Source organism: Aspergillus uvarum (genome assembly GCF_003184745.1).
Source record: "Aspergillus uvarum CBS 121591 unplaced genomic scaffold BO82scaffold_82, whole genome shotgun sequence".
In the NCBI taxonomy this organism is placed as follows: domain Eukaryota; kingdom Fungi; phylum Ascomycota; class Eurotiomycetes; order Eurotiales; family Aspergillaceae; genus Aspergillus; species Aspergillus uvarum.
The window spans coordinates 63,402-79,835 of NW_020291379.1; the positions used below are offsets into that span (position 1 = coordinate 63,402).

Below are 16,434 nucleotides of genomic sequence, written 5' to 3' on the forward strand. Positions count from 1 at the left end.
GCGGTGGTGGGAATCTCCATGGCGGGTGGAATTATATTGAGCCGTTTGTATCGAGTCAGCCGCCTTCGGTGGTTGATGGAATTTTGGAAGAGCCGGTGAGTATCTGCCTCTTTACTAGGTGTGTGCTTTTGGAGGTGGGAGTCAAGGCTAACGAGGTTCTTTTCGATTGCTACGCAAAGAGTCCCCAGGATACCAGCCAGCCCAGCCATTCCAACAGCCCCGATAGCCAGGGAGTCAGCATGACGGATGTCTCCTCGCTACTGGACGAGTCGTGCGCTGCTGCAGCGCAGCACCTCGGGTATCCTCGTCCTCCTCATCCGTCTTGCATGGATGGTCCGCCGCCGAGGGGGTACGTGCCACCACCACCACCGCCTCCTCCTCCTCCTCCTCCGCCGCCGCAGCTGTCCATCTTCGACCAGCCGACGACCGCTACGACGACCTCCACCGCCACATCGTCCATGTCGCCAACCTTCCTGCAGAAGGAGTTCATCACCAAGGGATTTACCAGCTGCCCGCTGGCGGTGCACATGCAACCGACGTGCGACTGCGGCGACGCGCTGGTATTCCACATGAACCGCCTGCGCTCCGTGACGACGATGGTGCATCTGCACTCCCCACGGCTGGACTTGCTTTTGCAGGCCATCGCGACCGCGCTGGCGACGTGCCGCCTCTTCCTGCAGTGCCCCAGCTGTCCCAAGGACGGCACGCATTTGCTGTACGCCGCCTCGATCGTGGACTTTACCGTACAGCTGTTCGACTTTGCCATTCCCTACGAGCTGTCACTGACGGCAACCACCACCACCACCGCAGCAGCCGCAGCCGCAGCTGCTGCTGCTACAGCATCAACTACCACGTCCACGTCACCGACCAACGACCCCGGGGTGCTCGTGGGCTACGGCGAGTACGAGATCGCGGTGGACGAGACGCGCCGCATCCGGCGGTATCTGCTGCGCGGCCGACTGCTGCAGTGCCGGGCGGTGGTGGGCCTGCTGCAGGAGACGACGGAGGTGAGTCGGCAGGAGCTGTTCGTCAGCAGCAGCAGCAGCAGTCCTGGAGCAGGGGCCGGGGCGGCGGATCTGACGGCGGCGTTCGAGAACGGGGATTTGATCCTGCAGATCCTGGCGGGACACGATGCGACGGTGGAGGCGTTTCTGCTGGCGCTGGCGGGGGAGGGCTGTGTGTGTGGTTGTGGGTGCTGTGAGAGGCACCATCGGGCGTAGTTGTGCGGACAGTTAGTGATACCCATCCTTCGTCGCGTTGTGGTGAGCGTGGTGTGGTGTAGTACAATTGAAAGTGGTTTTGGGGGGGTGGGGGGTTTAATCCAATTGTGTTCGTGGTGAAAATTCAACACGAGCGACGAACGGACTAAGGGAGATGAGAAGAGTGCTACAAGTGAACACGAGGGGGGTGGTGGGAGGATACTACCTGGGATTGTAACAACGTAAGCAATGTGTGACCCTGATGAACTTTCAGGCCAGGTCACTTTCTGTCCAAGTCCGTCTTATGTCTCGTCTAGTCTGTCGATGTGGTAGTTGTCGTTGTTAAGAAGTGCCCATCACGTTTGCATCAATATCCACGCCCACGTAAAGATCTCATTATCCGCATCGCAAGCTTATCGCTATGCCATAGTATATCCGAAAGAACGGTTCTCGGGTAGTAGTGGGGATGGAGGGATAGACCGAAGCCTCGGCACAGCCGTTCCCCGCACAACCACACTCCACACATATACTCCACCTCCTATCTATCTAGATACATACCACCCAACATCCACCACCCAACAGCACGATGAACCGCCTCACCCAGCTCACCACCCAGCTCACCTACCCCCAGGGTCTCCTGGCCCACCAGACCGCCCTCATCACGGGCGCCGCGCAGGGCATCGGCGCCGAAACCGCCCGGCTGTTCGCAAGGGAGGGGGCGCGCGTGGTCATTGCAGATGTGGATGGGGGTGAGTGTGCTGTTTTGCCCTAGCTACACGTGACCGGAGAGGGGGATTCACCCTGCCTTGATCATTAGGCTTGCCCTACCTATCCTATCCCTATCCCTATCCCCCCCCCCGAAGCAATATCAACCCACAGCTAGGCCCCCCCGAAAGAAAAAGAAAGCTAATCCCACGCCCTCGCCCAAGCCCTCAACACCCAGCACGGCCCCAACACCGCCCTCGCCATCCCCGGCGACCTCACCGACGAAACCTACATCACCGCGCTAATCCGCCAGACGGCCGCGTTCGGCAACGGCAAGATCCACATCCTCGTCAATAACGCGGGGTTCACGTGGGATGGGGTGATTCATAAGGTGAGCCAGCCCTACCAGCCCGACCCTTACCAGCTTGACCCTTCACGCCAGTTCACCCCGGTTCCAGACCAAAAGGAGATTAAACAGAAGGCAGATGACCACCCACCAATTCACGACCATGCTCACGATCCACGCGACAGCGCCCTTCCAGCTCGTGCGCGCCGCGGCCCCGTTCTTCCGCGTGCACGACGGCGACGCCCGGTGTATTGTGAATATCAGTTCGACGAGTGGGGTGCACGGGAATCCGTGAGCCCTCCCTCCGCCCCCCCCCAACCCAAAAAAAACCCAACTCAATACTGATAGTAAAGCAGAGGCCAAGCAAACTACAGCACCGCCAAAGCAGCCATAATCGGCCTGACAAAAACGATCGCCAAGGAATGGGGGCCGGGGTTCGGGGTGCGCGCCAACACGGTGGCGTTCGGGCACGTGCGGACCCGACTAACCTCGCCCAAGGAGGACGGGGCGGTGATGGTCACGGCGGCCGGGGAGCGGGTGGCGCTGGGGATTCCGGGGGGGCAGTTGGCTGCTCGTCGGGGAGGTTCTTCAGATAAAGAAGGGGACGGACAATATCCCGACATCCCCCTGGGCCGGCCGGCGAGCGCGGAGGAGGCGGCGCGGGTGGTGTTGGCGGTGGCGAGTCCGTTGTTTGCTTATGTGACGGGGGAGACTATCAGGGTCACGGGGGGCCGGAATATGTAGATTTCCTATGGGTGGTTGGGTGGTTGGGGATGGGAGCAGAGGGGGGTGAACTGTATCTGTAGATAGTGGGAGGAATGTGTGGGCTGGGGTCGTCTATATTCCTAGATGCTATAGTATATATATCACATGTTAGTCTGCAGACGGGCAAAGTCGAGTGCAGTCTGTCTCTAGTTCATTGGTGAATAAGAGTAATAACTCACAGAGGAAGAGCCTTTTAACTTACTTAAATGTAGAAAGGAGCATATGCAATATGGCCATGTATTCTGCCAAGTATACTTATGCTGAAGCAGACTTCCTAGGGAGATTACCTGGAACTATGCTGAATGTAGTGCAAGTCCGAAGTCGCATTCGATACACTAATGTACATGTAGGCAACATCAAGTTGTCTCGAATTGCAGTTGCCTAACATCACGATGACCTCAGCAGCAACACAAGCCAGCATCTACCTATCTCAACAGTTGCAACAGGACCAAGTAAAAGTACAAGTAGAAGTATATCCATCATAATGTTGTCAAGTGTAAGGCCAAGTCGTTGCCAAGTAGTGGGAAAAAAAAAAAAAACCAAACTGCTAAGTCGAATCAACTCAGACTATGTAATTATGTATAATATCATAAGGCAACTCCAACAAATCCGGGGTATTTTCTTTTCTTTCAATGCCATCGCCCAATTCAACGCCAACAAGTGTATACCCGAGTCAACCCGAGCAGAATTCCACCCTAGTATAACCATTATTAAAACAATCCACGGCCACCGCTCCCCAAGCCCAAGGCTGTAGCTGACAAATAAAAGGCAATTTATGCCGAACAAATAGGGTATAATAAATGCAATCCGGAAGGAGGCGTATGTCCAAAGAATGTAGTGTCGAAAAATCTCCTGGCTATCCTGTGGAAAAATACAGTCGAACAGTATCCAGTAGAGACGGATGTCAAATGCCGTTAATCGTGACCTGCGTAAAGTGCTTTTGTTTGTTTTGTTTGTTTTTTATTTGGCTTGATTCAATAAACAGGAATCAAACTGAAAGGAATGACGTGTCCTTCAGGAGCCTGGATCGGCTCCGACGGGTAGAAGTCCTTGCAGTCTTCAGTCTCGAATCCCACAGAAGACATCGACGAGACACTGTCCATGTCGGGATAGCCTTCCGTGTAGGATGAAGCACTGGAGACCACTGAGTTCGAGAAGTCAGAGTACTGGGAGGATCCAGAGGAAACGGAAGATTGCGTGTTGAACGTGTCCATGGGCCCGGGAACAGGGTTGATATAGTCAACGGGGCCGCTGGACCAGGGGATAACAGGATTCATGGTGAACCGCGGGCAATCCATGATCACCTGGCGGAGCTCCGGGATGGTAATCCGCTTGGAAGGGTCGCACTCAAAGATACGGCTGAGAATACAAATCATTTCGTCGGACAGGGGCAGGATGGACTTGAGGAAGTACGGATCCTTGAGATATGCGCGGAATGTCGAGTCCTCAATCGAGGCCCGCTTCCACGGATTGCGGCCGGTCGTCAAGTTTACCAGAATGACCCCGAGACTCCACACATCGTTGGGCGCTGATTCGTAGCACGTCACCGATCGCGAATTTGGTTGCTGACATTCTAAGATCGGTCAGCTGATGTCCATGACAATCCTTGGTCTGGTCTCCCTAGACTACCCAGACTAGACTAAAGACAAAAAAAGAACTTAGAACCCGAACATACCTGGAGACATGTAGAAGGTTGACCCGCAACCAAAGTCGGATGTCAGATAGTCGGTGGTCGCCAGACCAAAGTCCGCCAGCTTGACCGTCAGGCCCTGGTCTGTCACCAGGATGTTCTCCGGCTTCAGATCCCTGTGGTAGATTCCAATCGAGTGGCAGAAGTGGACCGCATCCAGGATTTGCAGGAACACGCGCTTGACCAGCAGGTCGTTGCCCACGAAGTTGCCCTTTTCAGTGATGCTGGAGAACAGGTCCCCCTCGGGGCAAAACTCGATGACCACATAGGTGCAGTCAACCGAGTCCATGATGCGCACCAAGGAGACCACGTTGGGGTGCTGGCTGGCCATGTGGTGCAGCTTGATCTCCCGCTGCTGGAACTTGAGCTGGCGAGCATCCAGTCCGGACTTGTTGAGGGCCTTGACAGCATACAGAACATTGGTATGAATGTCGACGGCCGTGTAGACCACACCATAGGCGCCTACGCCCAGGATGCTGGTGAGCTCCAGCCGGTTGGCCAGGAGCAGTCCCAAGCGGTCTTCCGGAGCATAGCAGCGAGCGGGCGGAGTGGGGGGCGGAGTGGGCAGCATGGGGGGATACATGCCGTAGACGGGGGAAGGGGGAAGCATGAGCATTGAAACGGGAGGTTGAAGAGACTGGTGTCAAGACACACGAGTCTCTGTCAGAGTAAAGTGAAGGGCGAAGGAGGCAGAGACACAGTAAGGGATCGTTGATATAAATCCTGGGGTCCAAAATCCGGGTGGCGGGACGGTGGTTCAGGTCAGGTCAAATTATCCAAGGTCCAGAGGAACGGAAAAGAGGGAGTAGTCGCCTTTCTGTCCAGTTGAGATACTTCAGGGAGCCATTGAAGGAATGGAATCTGGAGGTTGATCAAATAGGCAGGGCAATCAAGATCCTAGGGGTGAATGTCCAGTGGATGGTGTGTCGAGGTGCGAGTGGAATATTAATTTCCTTGTCCTTTTTGTTTTTTTGCCTCTCTATTAGTGGGGGGAGGCGTAAGAAACCAGTGGCAATCCGAGCGGAGGGAAGTGTTGTACAGCCAGGGATGCGATCCAGAAGATTTGTAGTTCCGATGGGGGCCAGATGGACGGACTGTTAATGATGGGCGAGTAAGGCGAGGAAGGCGAAGGAAGAGTGGAAGGGATGTGGATGTGTGTTGTTGTGTTATGCGCAAGGGAAAGGGGTGGAGAGGGGGGGGAGGGGGGAGGATAATGTGCACCACCTATATAAGTATAGAAGGAAAGAAGAAACAAGAAGCTGATACACCGTTCGAAAGGGGGAGGGACAGAGACTAAAACAGACGCGGAACCAGACACAGACAGACAGGCGGGCGGACACAGAGAGAGGGAGAGGGAGAGAGAGGAAGAGGAGGGGGGAACGGGCGAGGGAAAAGGAGAGGGAGGGACGGGAGAATCAATACGGGGAAAGTAGAGTAGGGTAGGTCGGTAGGTAAAAATAAGTAGTCAGACCAAGTAGATCAGTAAGACAATAAAACAGTAAAACAGTAAAATAGTAAAAATAAACCAGGGCCGATGGAATAAATACTAGGAAATACTATGCGTGGGCATAGGACTAGACGAAAGGGTAAAAGATGGGCGGGTGATGATAAGGAGGTGTTGAATTAATTCACTTCCACTTAATAATTCCACGGAGTTTAGACTCGTGGCCAGAGCCACTGCAGCGGTTCCCAGGCGAATCACACGGGTTACAGTCTGGAACTAAGAACCCCACACTCCACTCGACTAACAATGTATGATGCTTAGACTGGATGGCGACTGGATGGGGGTCCGAGGGAGGCGAACAATAATATGAAAGAGCTGAGCCTGGGCGGATCCACGATTTCCCATTCCACCCTGCCCTCTTTCTGGCCTCTCCTACGTAAGAGGTAGAATGCTTTGACAGTGGGAAAGTGGGAAAGTGTGGTGTGCAGACTGCGGACAGAGCCGGAAGGGAGGGAAGGAAACCTTAGGAAGGAAGCAAAGGAAGAAAGGAAGAAAGGAAGGAAAGGAAAGGAAAGGAAGAAGAGGTCAGCAGACAGACAATAGAAAGGGAACCACAACAAAGAATCAACCACCACTCCGGAGTAGAAGTATATCTTCTACAGCCACGAACCTACATTTACAATCACTACTCTGCAGTAGCTATAGCTTGAAGCAGAAGCAGAACATCAATAACCACAACAACCACAATGACAATCACAACATCATCAGCATCCGCATCATCAAAACATCACATCTCACATCTTCAACTGCAGAGGCGGTGTAGGTGTGACAGGTCTTGTTCCTTTGGACCACCACCACCACCACCACCACCACTACCCAGATTTATTAATTCTTCCCAAAATAATCAAGAAAGGGCTCCACTCACATCATGCACAATCCACAATACCCACACCACAAATCCACTTCCCAGCCTGGCCCGGGCGGAATCGATGGGAAAGGTTTCGACAGGCTCGCGCCCCCTGGAAGCCCATTGGCTGCACGCGGGATGCAACTGGGAATGAGAGTCTGGGATGAATAAATCCGCCGCCTCTGGAGTCGTCTGTCTCATTGGCACCCGAAACTGCCACACTCACACACCAGTTCCTCCCCGGGATTGCTGGATTGGAACGGGGCGGCAATTCTCCCCATATGGCCTGCGACGGTTCGAGCAACAGACCAAGATCCTGACCCTGGTTCCAGCCTCCCCCCGGGAGATACAGACGGAAAACCCAGTTCCCAAGCTAGCAACTAGCACAAAGGATCTCTCACTCTTCCCACTCGTCACTTTGTCACTCGTTGTTCATCTCTCTCTCGTGCGCCCCGTTGGCTGAGTTCGAGTGGTCAGAATGAGGCTGGAGGGATTTACACATATGAGCAGGAAGAAGCAACCTCATTCCTAGGTACCCATCAATTTACTCGGACTAAAATTGAGGGAAAGCCCCACCAGGCGTCCTCCCGAGTGCTGGTCCATTGTTTCGTGTTGTTGACAGGGCACGCACGACCGATCTGGGGCGGAGGGTTAGATGGTTAGATGGACGTGACAGTTTGTTGTTGTCAGTGGTGGTCGGTACAGTAGAACTTAGACTGGACACTGTGACTTTTGGTGTATAGGTATAGACTCTGTTAGTCTTTAGAGGTAGTGCCAGCTCATCCTCTCTTCTACAGTACTCCCCCTCTGTCCTCGCTCCCCTCCTTCCGGGTGGGTTGGGTTACTCAGTTGAGACGGGTATCTATACGAAACGTCGAATCAAACAGGGGACAGGCGGGAGGGCGTGCCCTGTTGACACCGGACTCGCGACAACGATCTTCGACAGTGGAGGACTACTGACTAACCCACACCGTCTTTTCAATCCGATGATGCTATACTCTGCCGACCACTGTTGTGGTGGTTGTGGTGGGTGTTCAACCGTTCCAACCCAACTCTATTCCTTAGCAGTTGGAAAGTCTTCTGTGGTGGATGACAGTGAATTGCCATGCGAATGGCCAGGGAAAGGATCCATGATGGCCAAACCTACACCTCAGAAAATCGATCCGAAAGTGAGGCAATGGAGATCAGGCCAATGACAGGGCGGTTCGTCCAGATGGGGACTAGTGGCTCGGATGACTGGCTCAGCGGCTGATGATTGGTTGCTCTGCCGCCACGTTGGGTTGTCCCGCTGCAGTTATGGATGCAGTGAGTGCCGCCCACAGCCTGGAGTACTCGTAGCAGCAAAGCAAAGAAAGCAGGGCAGGGCAGGGCAGGGCTCAGGCCGGAAGCTGTCGTCGGTTGCACGGGCCAGCAACCTTGAACCTCGAAACCTGGCAGCAAGTCACTTCCAATCTCACTTGATCATCAAATCCAGCAGTTCCAGACTTCCCTCTCCTCTCTGCCTCTGCCCCTTATACACCTACTTAAAAAAAAAAAAATCCAATCAAGGCTAGAACCAACCACTGCTCAATTACCCTCCCCCCCGAACCTACTCCATAACCCTCCAGACCTTCCTCCTCTAATCAGCATCATCAACCCCGAGAAGTAAGCAGAAAGAAAAGACGAGACACCCGATGTATCCATTCCATCCTTTCGTCAGCTCGGAGAATTCCCAATTGGGCTATGATCCTATGAGTACAAGAGGAACAATCCCGTTCCGAACTCAATCGAAGAATAGAGAGCCTTACTGCTGACTGCCTACTGCTTACTGGTGTCTACTGCAGAGGTTGACCAGACAGTAGGGAAAAGCTCCGCGCTTGACCACGCTGTTTGTCTACTTGGGTAGAGTAAATTCGCTCATCCCGTGACGAACCCTCCCTCCCTCTCTCTCTTCGCCTCAAAATCCCACCACCCTTTCGGGATGTATGTGTGCAAACAGACACACAGGCGGGTTCGTGAGCGCATAACGGAGGACGTAGACTACCAGTAATATGCCGGGCCATGTACGGAGTACATACTCGCACATACATAGTATATGCTGGCGGGCTGCAAACAGACCCATTGGGATGTGGGAGGGAGGGGAGGCGAACCTGCACAGCACAAGTACAGTACACACGCACTTGCAGGCGATGGTATGCTTATTGGGGGCCTGAACTACTGCACTGCACTGCATGAGGGGGGGAAAAGGGGGGGGGGGGGTTGAGAGTCCTCCTATGGAGGATTGGCTGTAGGCAGTCTACGGAGTACCGGTAGTCTCGTCATTCGACATGCTCGGTAATTGTATGGTTGTATGGTACTCAGCAACTTATACTGAGTAGCAGTACTCCAATTGTAAGTGGTGACTATCACTGCTATAAACACAGTCTGATAAGCATGGTACTATTCTCCTCTGCTATATAACTATATCCCACAATGTTCTATACACAATAGATCAAACCAAAAAGCCCACCCCACAGAATAAACATCCGAGTCCTCAGTATACTCAGTATAGAACACCTCACATCACACCCCATATCCACATCCCCTGCCCTCTACCGAAACCCCCCTACATCAACCCCAACGCAACATGATATCATCAATCCTCCGGTCCAACTGTTTTCACCCGGTTGGATACAGGACCGCCGACCAGATGCAAATTCTCAGCCCCAACCCCAAACAATGATCTCTCTTCTTTGTTCCAACTTCGAAGCTATTTGCTTGCTTGCTTGCTTGCTTGTTTGCTGACCTCAAATTTGGACTCGTACAGTCCAACAGTACACAGGTCGATTCGGCTCAGTTTCCTTGATCAACCCTTTTGTCCTTTATGAAGATTTCCACTCCCTGTTTCGGGGGTCCACTTCCGATTGAAATACGGATCCCCGCAGGAAGGAATTAACTTATCGACGATAAGTAACAATGTAGCCCTTGCAGCCTTGAGCAAGAACCACACTTCATCTCACATCATCCCTCTTCTTTTAATGCATCTTAAACTCATCTGCTAAGAACTTATACCGATAACCTTGGAACTCATCCCCCAAAAACAATAGTACGTAGCTGCACAATCCCCTCAGATAGATAGATAGATATCAATCACCAACACGGGACACAATCCCCTTATACAGTTATCAAACACCAACACAGCAACAGATACAGAGTATATCTATGAGAGAGAACAACCAGACCTAGTCCATACTGTACGCCAACAGCACAAACATAGATCCGAGCCTCAACGCTCAACACCCCCCTACCTACCCTAACCACCCTCAAACCCATGTGCAGTACGTTTGCGCTTACGCACAGTACACCATTTCATGCCCAGTGCCATAACCATAACACCCCTATTCCGTTTGCACAGCACAGCCCAGCCCAGCTTTTCAACCTCAACATAAACACAGACACAGACACAGCCTTACGGCTTCCCACGGCACGGCACCGTACGGCATCCCACCCTTTCCAGAATCCAGTATATCGATCGCATCAGCCACCTTCTGGCTCTTCTACGCCCACCACACGCATCCAATCAATCACATCACCCGACCCTTCTTCATCCGACCCCAGGGTAAAAGCTATTACCCACCTACAGTGACCGTAGAGTACCCGGTACAGTACACTCTACCTACTACCTGGACCATGGAATATGGAGTACAGTAATCCAGACCTCAAGACCATGCAGTGAGACCCTCGGGTCGGATCCATCCATCTCCCGACCAGAGACACCTCAATAAATTGCTAATGCTGATGCTGATGCTGATGCGATCAATAATGATGATGATGATGATGATGATGATGACGGCGGTAGGTGGCGGTGGTGGGAGGCGGTGGCTGGTGGCTGGCAAAACTTTCCCCGCTCCCCAGCCCAGCCCAGCCCAGCCTTTTGCCTCGTTGCCACCACCACGACCCCACGACCACCAGGCTCCCTCCGACCCAGACAGCCCACACCATACCACAACGTCAACGTCAACCCCTCCACAACGGGAGTGACCCGCAGTTTGCCAGGTGGGTGGCTGCTGAGCCCGCTGGGGCCATACGTACGCCTCAAAAGACGCCGGTGGCACTGGACTGGACTGGATGAAAACGGCCATTTGAGTCATCCACCTACCGACTAGGTACTGTACTCAATCTAAGACAGGATCGTCGGCTCCATCCCCATTGGCAAATCTTCAGATCTTACAGGCTCAGTAGAACTCGTTTGATACTCATCAACGCTGCCGTGCTGTGGTTAACTCAAAATATTACTGCGAAGTACTACGGATATGTGCGCAAGTGTACCACTATGACATAATATGTACAAACCCTCTCCATTTCCGTAAAAACCTACACCTTCGGGCGCGAGATGAACGGATGTCGCAACGCCTCCGTCGGCGTGCACCGTTTCTCCGGATTGAGGTTCAGGCAGCGTTCCAGCAGGTCCAGAAACAACGTCAGCTCCTTCGTCTCACTCTCCGTCATCCCACGGGTCCCCTTGCCCATCAGCCGCGTCCGCAAATCGCGCGTCGGCTTCTTGAAATCCACCACCCGGATCACCGGACGACCTGTGACCTTGTCCTCCTCCTGGCTGTGGAAATTCAGCATCTCATCAAAGTGCAGGTGCGTCAGCGACCCGCGCCGGAGCAGCTTCGGGGGGTATTTGCCACGGCATTCCATGATCGACCGTAGCATCTGATTGTTGTTTCGCCCCGTAAAGAGGATCTTCCCCGTAGCGATCTCGAATAGCGTGCAGCCAATCGACCACACATCAATGGCGTGATCGTACGGTATCCCCAAAATGATCTCCGGCGCCCGGTAGAACCGACTGACCAAGTATGGCGTTATCTCGTTCTCCGTCGTGGGCGATGCCGACCCCAGGTCACAAACCTTGAGAACATTGTAGTTCTCATTGACTAGAAGGTTGTCCGGCTTCAGATCGGCGTGAAGGATATTGCACTTCCGGAACAGGCTGAGTCCCAGGAATATCTGCTGGGCATAGACTCGGATGGCCGTAAGATTCAGCCCCGTGTCGCGGCCCTTCTTGTTCACGAGTTCCCGCAGGTTCATGCCAAGGTTTTCGAACACCATGCACAAGTGACCCTTGTGTTCGAAATACCGCTCGAACCGGATGACATGTTTCTTGTCGTCGGGGTCCGCCTCGCGTAGTTGCTCCAGAATGCCAATCTCCTTCATACCCGCCTTCCGCATCGTATCGTTTTGTCGGATGATCTTGATCGCAACCAGTCCGCCAGTCTTGGAATCGGACGCGCGCACGACAGACGAAAACATACCCTTCCCAAGGTTCTGCTGTACATGATACCGTCCGTTGATCAACTCACCGAGACGCACGTTGTAATAGCCCTCCGGATCGTCCCAGTTATCCAGCATACTGACATCCAGCTCTTTGGGCTGCGGGATGGCGGACATCGCCGAAGCATGCGTAGGCTGCGCGGTGTCATGCGTATCTTCCGCAAACATGTCGTCATCATCGTCCTCTGCGAACATATCGTAGGGATCTTTCGCCTTGGGTTGGGGTCGAGGCTGCTCGGCATCAGGGAGCAGGATGTCCTGCTTGGTCGTTTGCGTTTCGTCATACGCCGCCGCAGAAACATCCTCAGTCGAGCTGTGAGTATCGTGCTTTTCCTTCTCGGCTCTCATGTCCATGGTAGGATCGTAGTCGGCTGCGGACAATTCATCTTTATCAGCACCATCTACAGGTGCACCATTGTTAAGCGAACTGTCATCCTTGTCAACCTTGAAGTCAGGAATTGAATCCAGACTGTCGTCGGGCGTCTGAGGAGCCGACTGTGGGACTGCATCTATAGCTAGTCAGATTACTGTACGCGGCTGCAATGCCATTCTGACTTACCGGAAGGAGTGCCATTCGAGGCCGCCGAAGCGACGGTTTCGGCGCTTGGGGTCGTCGAATCCCTCTCGCCTCCAAGGTGGAGAGCCTGCAGACGCAATGGCGTAGCTCGACCACGGTATTTCGCACGGATAGCTTCACGCCGTTTGCGGCGCGCTTCCAGTTGGGCTGCTTCGTCGACCGGTTCCTCAGGCTGTTGCTCTTCCTGGGTTCCGGTAGTCTGTGCATTATTCACGCTGCAGAGCTGTGAGTATGTTCCTGCGCGACAAGAACCGATCATATGAGCATACCTCTCAAGACGAACACTAGGGGTGCCAGAAGCTTGCTGCACCTGAGGTTTCTGAGTTTCAGCATGTGATTGTAAATCCCGAGCGACGACTGGAGCTTTCCCCCGCTCGCTCACTGACTGTTCAATAGAAGCCTTCCTTCTACGGTCGCGAGACGCGACGCTATCACCTCGCTGGGTCTCCCACTCATCCCCAGAGTATTGCTTGGGTTTCCGCACTTCGCGGAACGGCGACCGGCTGCGGGTGCGGGCGCGCTTCTCCCGGCGACGATCCGACTCGTCGCTGTATCGAAGCCCCTCGCCAAAATTCTCTTCCCGATCGTAGTCGTAGTAGGGCCGGGGTCGTCGGTGGGATTGACCGCCGCGGCCCGCGTAACGGCTATCATCGTATCGGGACCTGACGCGGCGGGAGGGTTCGTATCGGGATCGTCGGTCGTCATAGTCATAGTCACGATCATAGTCATCGTCCCGGCGACGTTTGTAGCCTCTGTGGTCGCGGTAGGGGGAGCGGGACCGGGTACGGGAGGGCGATCTGGTCCTGGTCCTCGACCTCCGGTGGCGGGGCGATCTGCTCAACGATGCTGGAGATCTGGGGGCGGGTGAACTAGCTCTGGGGGGACGGTCAACGCGGTTGCCATTAAGAGGAAGTTGCGACGTAGTTGCCTTCGTCTCTGAACCTGATTCGATGATCTCACCCTCAGAAGGGGTCGATGGAGACCTCGACCTGCGTGATGCCATTTTGCGTCTGCCGAGAGATATCTTCTCTCAACGGAGTGTGCCTAGATAGACAAAAATCGGCCCTTTCGCGCAGCTTCAGAGAAGAGAGAAAAAAAACTTCCGGTTAGCCAAGAATGGTTTTGGATGACGCGTCAAGGTGGGAGGATATATTGAGAAAGTCCAACCGGCTGAAGATGCCACGGCCCTTGCCAACTTGAGCAAGCCTGAGACAGTGTGGTGAAGTTTTTTTTGGCTTTATGTTTTGAGGAAAATATGCAAAAGATACTGGTGAGAAACTTTGCTACTGTCTCCGGTTCAAGATATTCACGCGAGGCTGGTTGGATTTGTCGAATAAGTAGCTGGGGGCGATGAGATCGCACGCGGTAGTAACAGAAACGAGGTAGACGGGGAAAGCAGGTTGTTGAGATCATGGATGGGATGAGCTGGTGCCGAGGCGGTGACCGATGGAAGAGGGAGGGAGAGATTTCGGCGCCTAGCTGGATCCAGACTAGCGGCTCCCCGCGGGACAATCGCTGATAAGACACGATTTTTTGCGCCTGCGTTTCCCCTCCTTTTCCTCTTTGCGCGACTACGCATTCTTGCCCTCATCTACTCTCCTTTCACAAAACCTCTTCATAACCAATATCGCACAATGGGTGGTCAAAGCAGAGAAGGTATGCGCTGATCAGGCTGTTTGAATATTGTCCATCCGCCGTTCTAACACGACTTTTTCGTCTAGGTGGCAAGGTCAAGCCCCTCAAGCAGGCCAAGAAGGCCCAGAAGGATCTCGATGACGATGATCTCGCTTTCAAGGAGAAGCAGAGAGCCGGTATGTTTACTTATTGCTGCCTTTCAACACCAGCGGTGGCTAAATCATGGTCGCGAGCATCTCACTGACTGCATTATCTTCATTCAGATGCCAAGGCTAAGAAGGATCTGATGGAGAAGGCCAAGGGCAAGGGTCCCCTTAACACTGGTGCCCAGGGCATCAAGAAGTCGGGCAAGAAATAAATCACCCTCTGGAGCATTGAGATCAGTCATTCATGATATACCACGAGCCATGACCCACAAGCGCAAGGTGGTGGAGTCGCTTGGCATTGAGCGCTATTCTCTTTGAGCAACTTTACTTGATGCATTTACAACGCTGAGCGCACTCTTCATCCACTGATAATCTATTCAATAAATACCTCAAAGCGTGATTCAGTTCTTCAACGCTGGGGAATCTATCTGCACGGAAACTGGCCCCAGACTTGAGATTCGCGTCTCTCAACAAGCAAACAGGGTATCATCGCGCACTGCACAGATCAAAGAAAGACTGTCTACCATGCTTTGCTAGAACGAAAGAAGTAGAAGTGAAACCCGCTGTATGCTGCCGAATGGTAAACGCAACGCTGAAAGGCATAATGCAACCAACAAACCTCGCCCAACCCACATGATCGTAAAGAAAGTATATTAAAAGATGGGGCAGAAGCACCCAGGCCCAACACGCTGTCATGAGCGGATTGGGATGCAATGAAAACGAATGTTTTGATCGACCTTCAACTGGTCACCCGGCTGACCCAAAGGCCGGAGCCGCCCCCATAGCAATCGAGCTCATCACGCTTCTTCCAAGCCTTGAGTAGCTTCACGCCGATTTCATGCTCCTCTCGCTTGATTTCTGCAAGTTCACTTTCGAGACTGGCGACCGTTTTCTTCACCTCATCCCGAGCGGCTATGTCATAGGCGACGGAACTCGGCTGAATAACTTGAGTCAACTCATAGATGATCGTATTAATATTGGCCTTGCGACGCGCAAGATTCTCTTTGCGGGCTTCAAGCGCATCAATCCGGTTTTGATTTTGTTGCTGGGGAGTGATAGCTGTGGGTTCTTGGACCGCTTCCGCCTCCACAGTGGCCTGGGATGGCGTGGGCTTTCTTGTCGGCTTCTTCCCGGGAGCCACTGTGCTCGGCACGGGTCGGCTCCGAGACATGATAGAGGGCTGACACTCTGTGGACACAGATGCAGTGTCCGCGACAGTATCAATGCTGTTACGCCTGCTACTTATCGAGCTGCCTATTTCGGTAGGTTCGTAAGTGGTTGCGCTAAAGCGGCTTGTGGGTTCTTCAGCCATTTCGTGAGTAGTCAGCTTAAGATCCATTAACGAGGATTCCCAGTCTGGTTCCGGCTCTGGAAGCTCGACCCGAGGTGGGACGCGGTTGGTGCTGCGAACGGTCGGGGTGGTTGCCTCGGGTGTGCTAGCACGGGGATTGCTCCTGGTTGTGCCATAATGCTTGTCTGTAGGTCGATGATCTCCGGCTGTGATTGTTGTCACCACGGTCGGAACCATTCCACAAGCCGCGAGGTCGGAGGCTGCTGAGCCGTTGCGTGCTCTCATTTGATCATAGCTACGGATCGTGTTCGCTCTGGGTCGTTCTTGGATAGGCTGCACTATTGGCGATCGTCCACTAGGTCCCTTCCAAGGCTCGCGAATGCGTGGCTCCGAGGGAGGTTTCCGGGCACTTTGCGTGTTCCACCCAAGACCAT

At 53.6% G+C, this 16,434-nt stretch overlaps 6 protein-coding genes across 6 annotated transcripts; 3 read left to right on the forward strand and 3 right to left on the reverse strand.

Annotated features, from left to right (window-relative positions):
- The first annotated feature begins 176 nt into the window (after positions 1 to 176).
- On the forward strand, positions 177 to 1,286 carry BO82DRAFT_358998 (uncharacterized protein). Its single transcript, XM_025636450.1, has one exon. The coding sequence runs from the start codon at positions 240 to 242 to the stop codon at positions 1,218 to 1,220; it is 981 nt and encodes a 326-aa protein (XP_025486774.1). The 5' UTR covers positions 177 to 239; the 3' UTR covers positions 1,221 to 1,286.
- A 243-nt stretch (positions 1,287 to 1,529) lies between these two features.
- BO82DRAFT_358999 (SDR family NAD(P)-dependent oxidoreductase) lies at positions 1,530 to 3,133 on the forward strand. Its single transcript, XM_025636451.1, has 5 exons — positions 1,530 to 1,948; positions 2,070 to 2,072; positions 2,108 to 2,295; positions 2,390 to 2,541; positions 2,607 to 3,133. The coding sequence occupies exons 1-5, from the start codon at positions 1,786 to 1,788 to the stop codon at positions 2,992 to 2,994; spliced, it is 894 nt and encodes a 297-aa protein (XP_025486775.1). The 5' UTR covers positions 1,530 to 1,785; the 3' UTR covers positions 2,995 to 3,133.
- Positions 3,134 to 3,989: 856 nt separating this feature from the next.
- Positions 3,990 to 5,276, reverse strand: BO82DRAFT_295862 (serine/threonine-protein kinase; the record flags this gene model as incomplete). Its single annotated transcript, XM_025631883.1, has 2 exons — positions 3,990 to 4,588; positions 4,691 to 5,276. The coding sequence occupies 2 exons, from the start codon at positions 5,274 to 5,276 to the stop codon at positions 3,990 to 3,992; spliced, it is 1,185 nt and encodes a 394-aa protein (XP_025486776.1).
- A 5,264-nt stretch (positions 5,277 to 10,540) lies between these two features.
- BO82DRAFT_202807 (uncharacterized protein) lies at positions 10,541 to 11,276 on the reverse strand. The gene has a single exon (XM_025630622.1). The coding sequence runs from the start codon at positions 11,163 to 11,165 to the stop codon at positions 10,734 to 10,736; it is 432 nt and encodes a 143-aa protein (XP_025486777.1). The 5' UTR covers positions 11,166 to 11,276; the 3' UTR covers positions 10,541 to 10,733.
- On the reverse strand, positions 11,223 to 14,161 carry BO82DRAFT_359004 (putative serine/threonine protein kinase (Prp4)). The gene is made up of 3 exons (XM_025636452.1): positions 13,198 to 14,161; positions 12,911 to 13,143; positions 11,223 to 12,860 (listed from the first exon to the last, which is right to left on the reverse strand). The coding sequence occupies exons 1-3, from the start codon at positions 13,929 to 13,931 to the stop codon at positions 11,389 to 11,391; spliced, it is 2,439 nt and encodes an 812-aa protein (XP_025486778.1). The 5' UTR covers positions 13,932 to 14,161; the 3' UTR covers positions 11,223 to 11,388.
- A 401-nt stretch (positions 14,162 to 14,562) lies between these two features.
- Positions 14,563 to 14,921, forward strand: BO82DRAFT_378705 (translation machinery-associated protein 7; the record flags this gene model as incomplete). Its single annotated transcript, XM_025637641.1, has 3 exons — positions 14,563 to 14,584; positions 14,650 to 14,739; positions 14,827 to 14,921. 3 exons carry the CDS (start codon positions 14,563 to 14,565, stop codon positions 14,919 to 14,921), a joined length of 207 nt encoding a protein of 68 aa, XP_025486779.1.
- Positions 14,922 to 16,434: the final 1,513 nt, after the last annotated feature.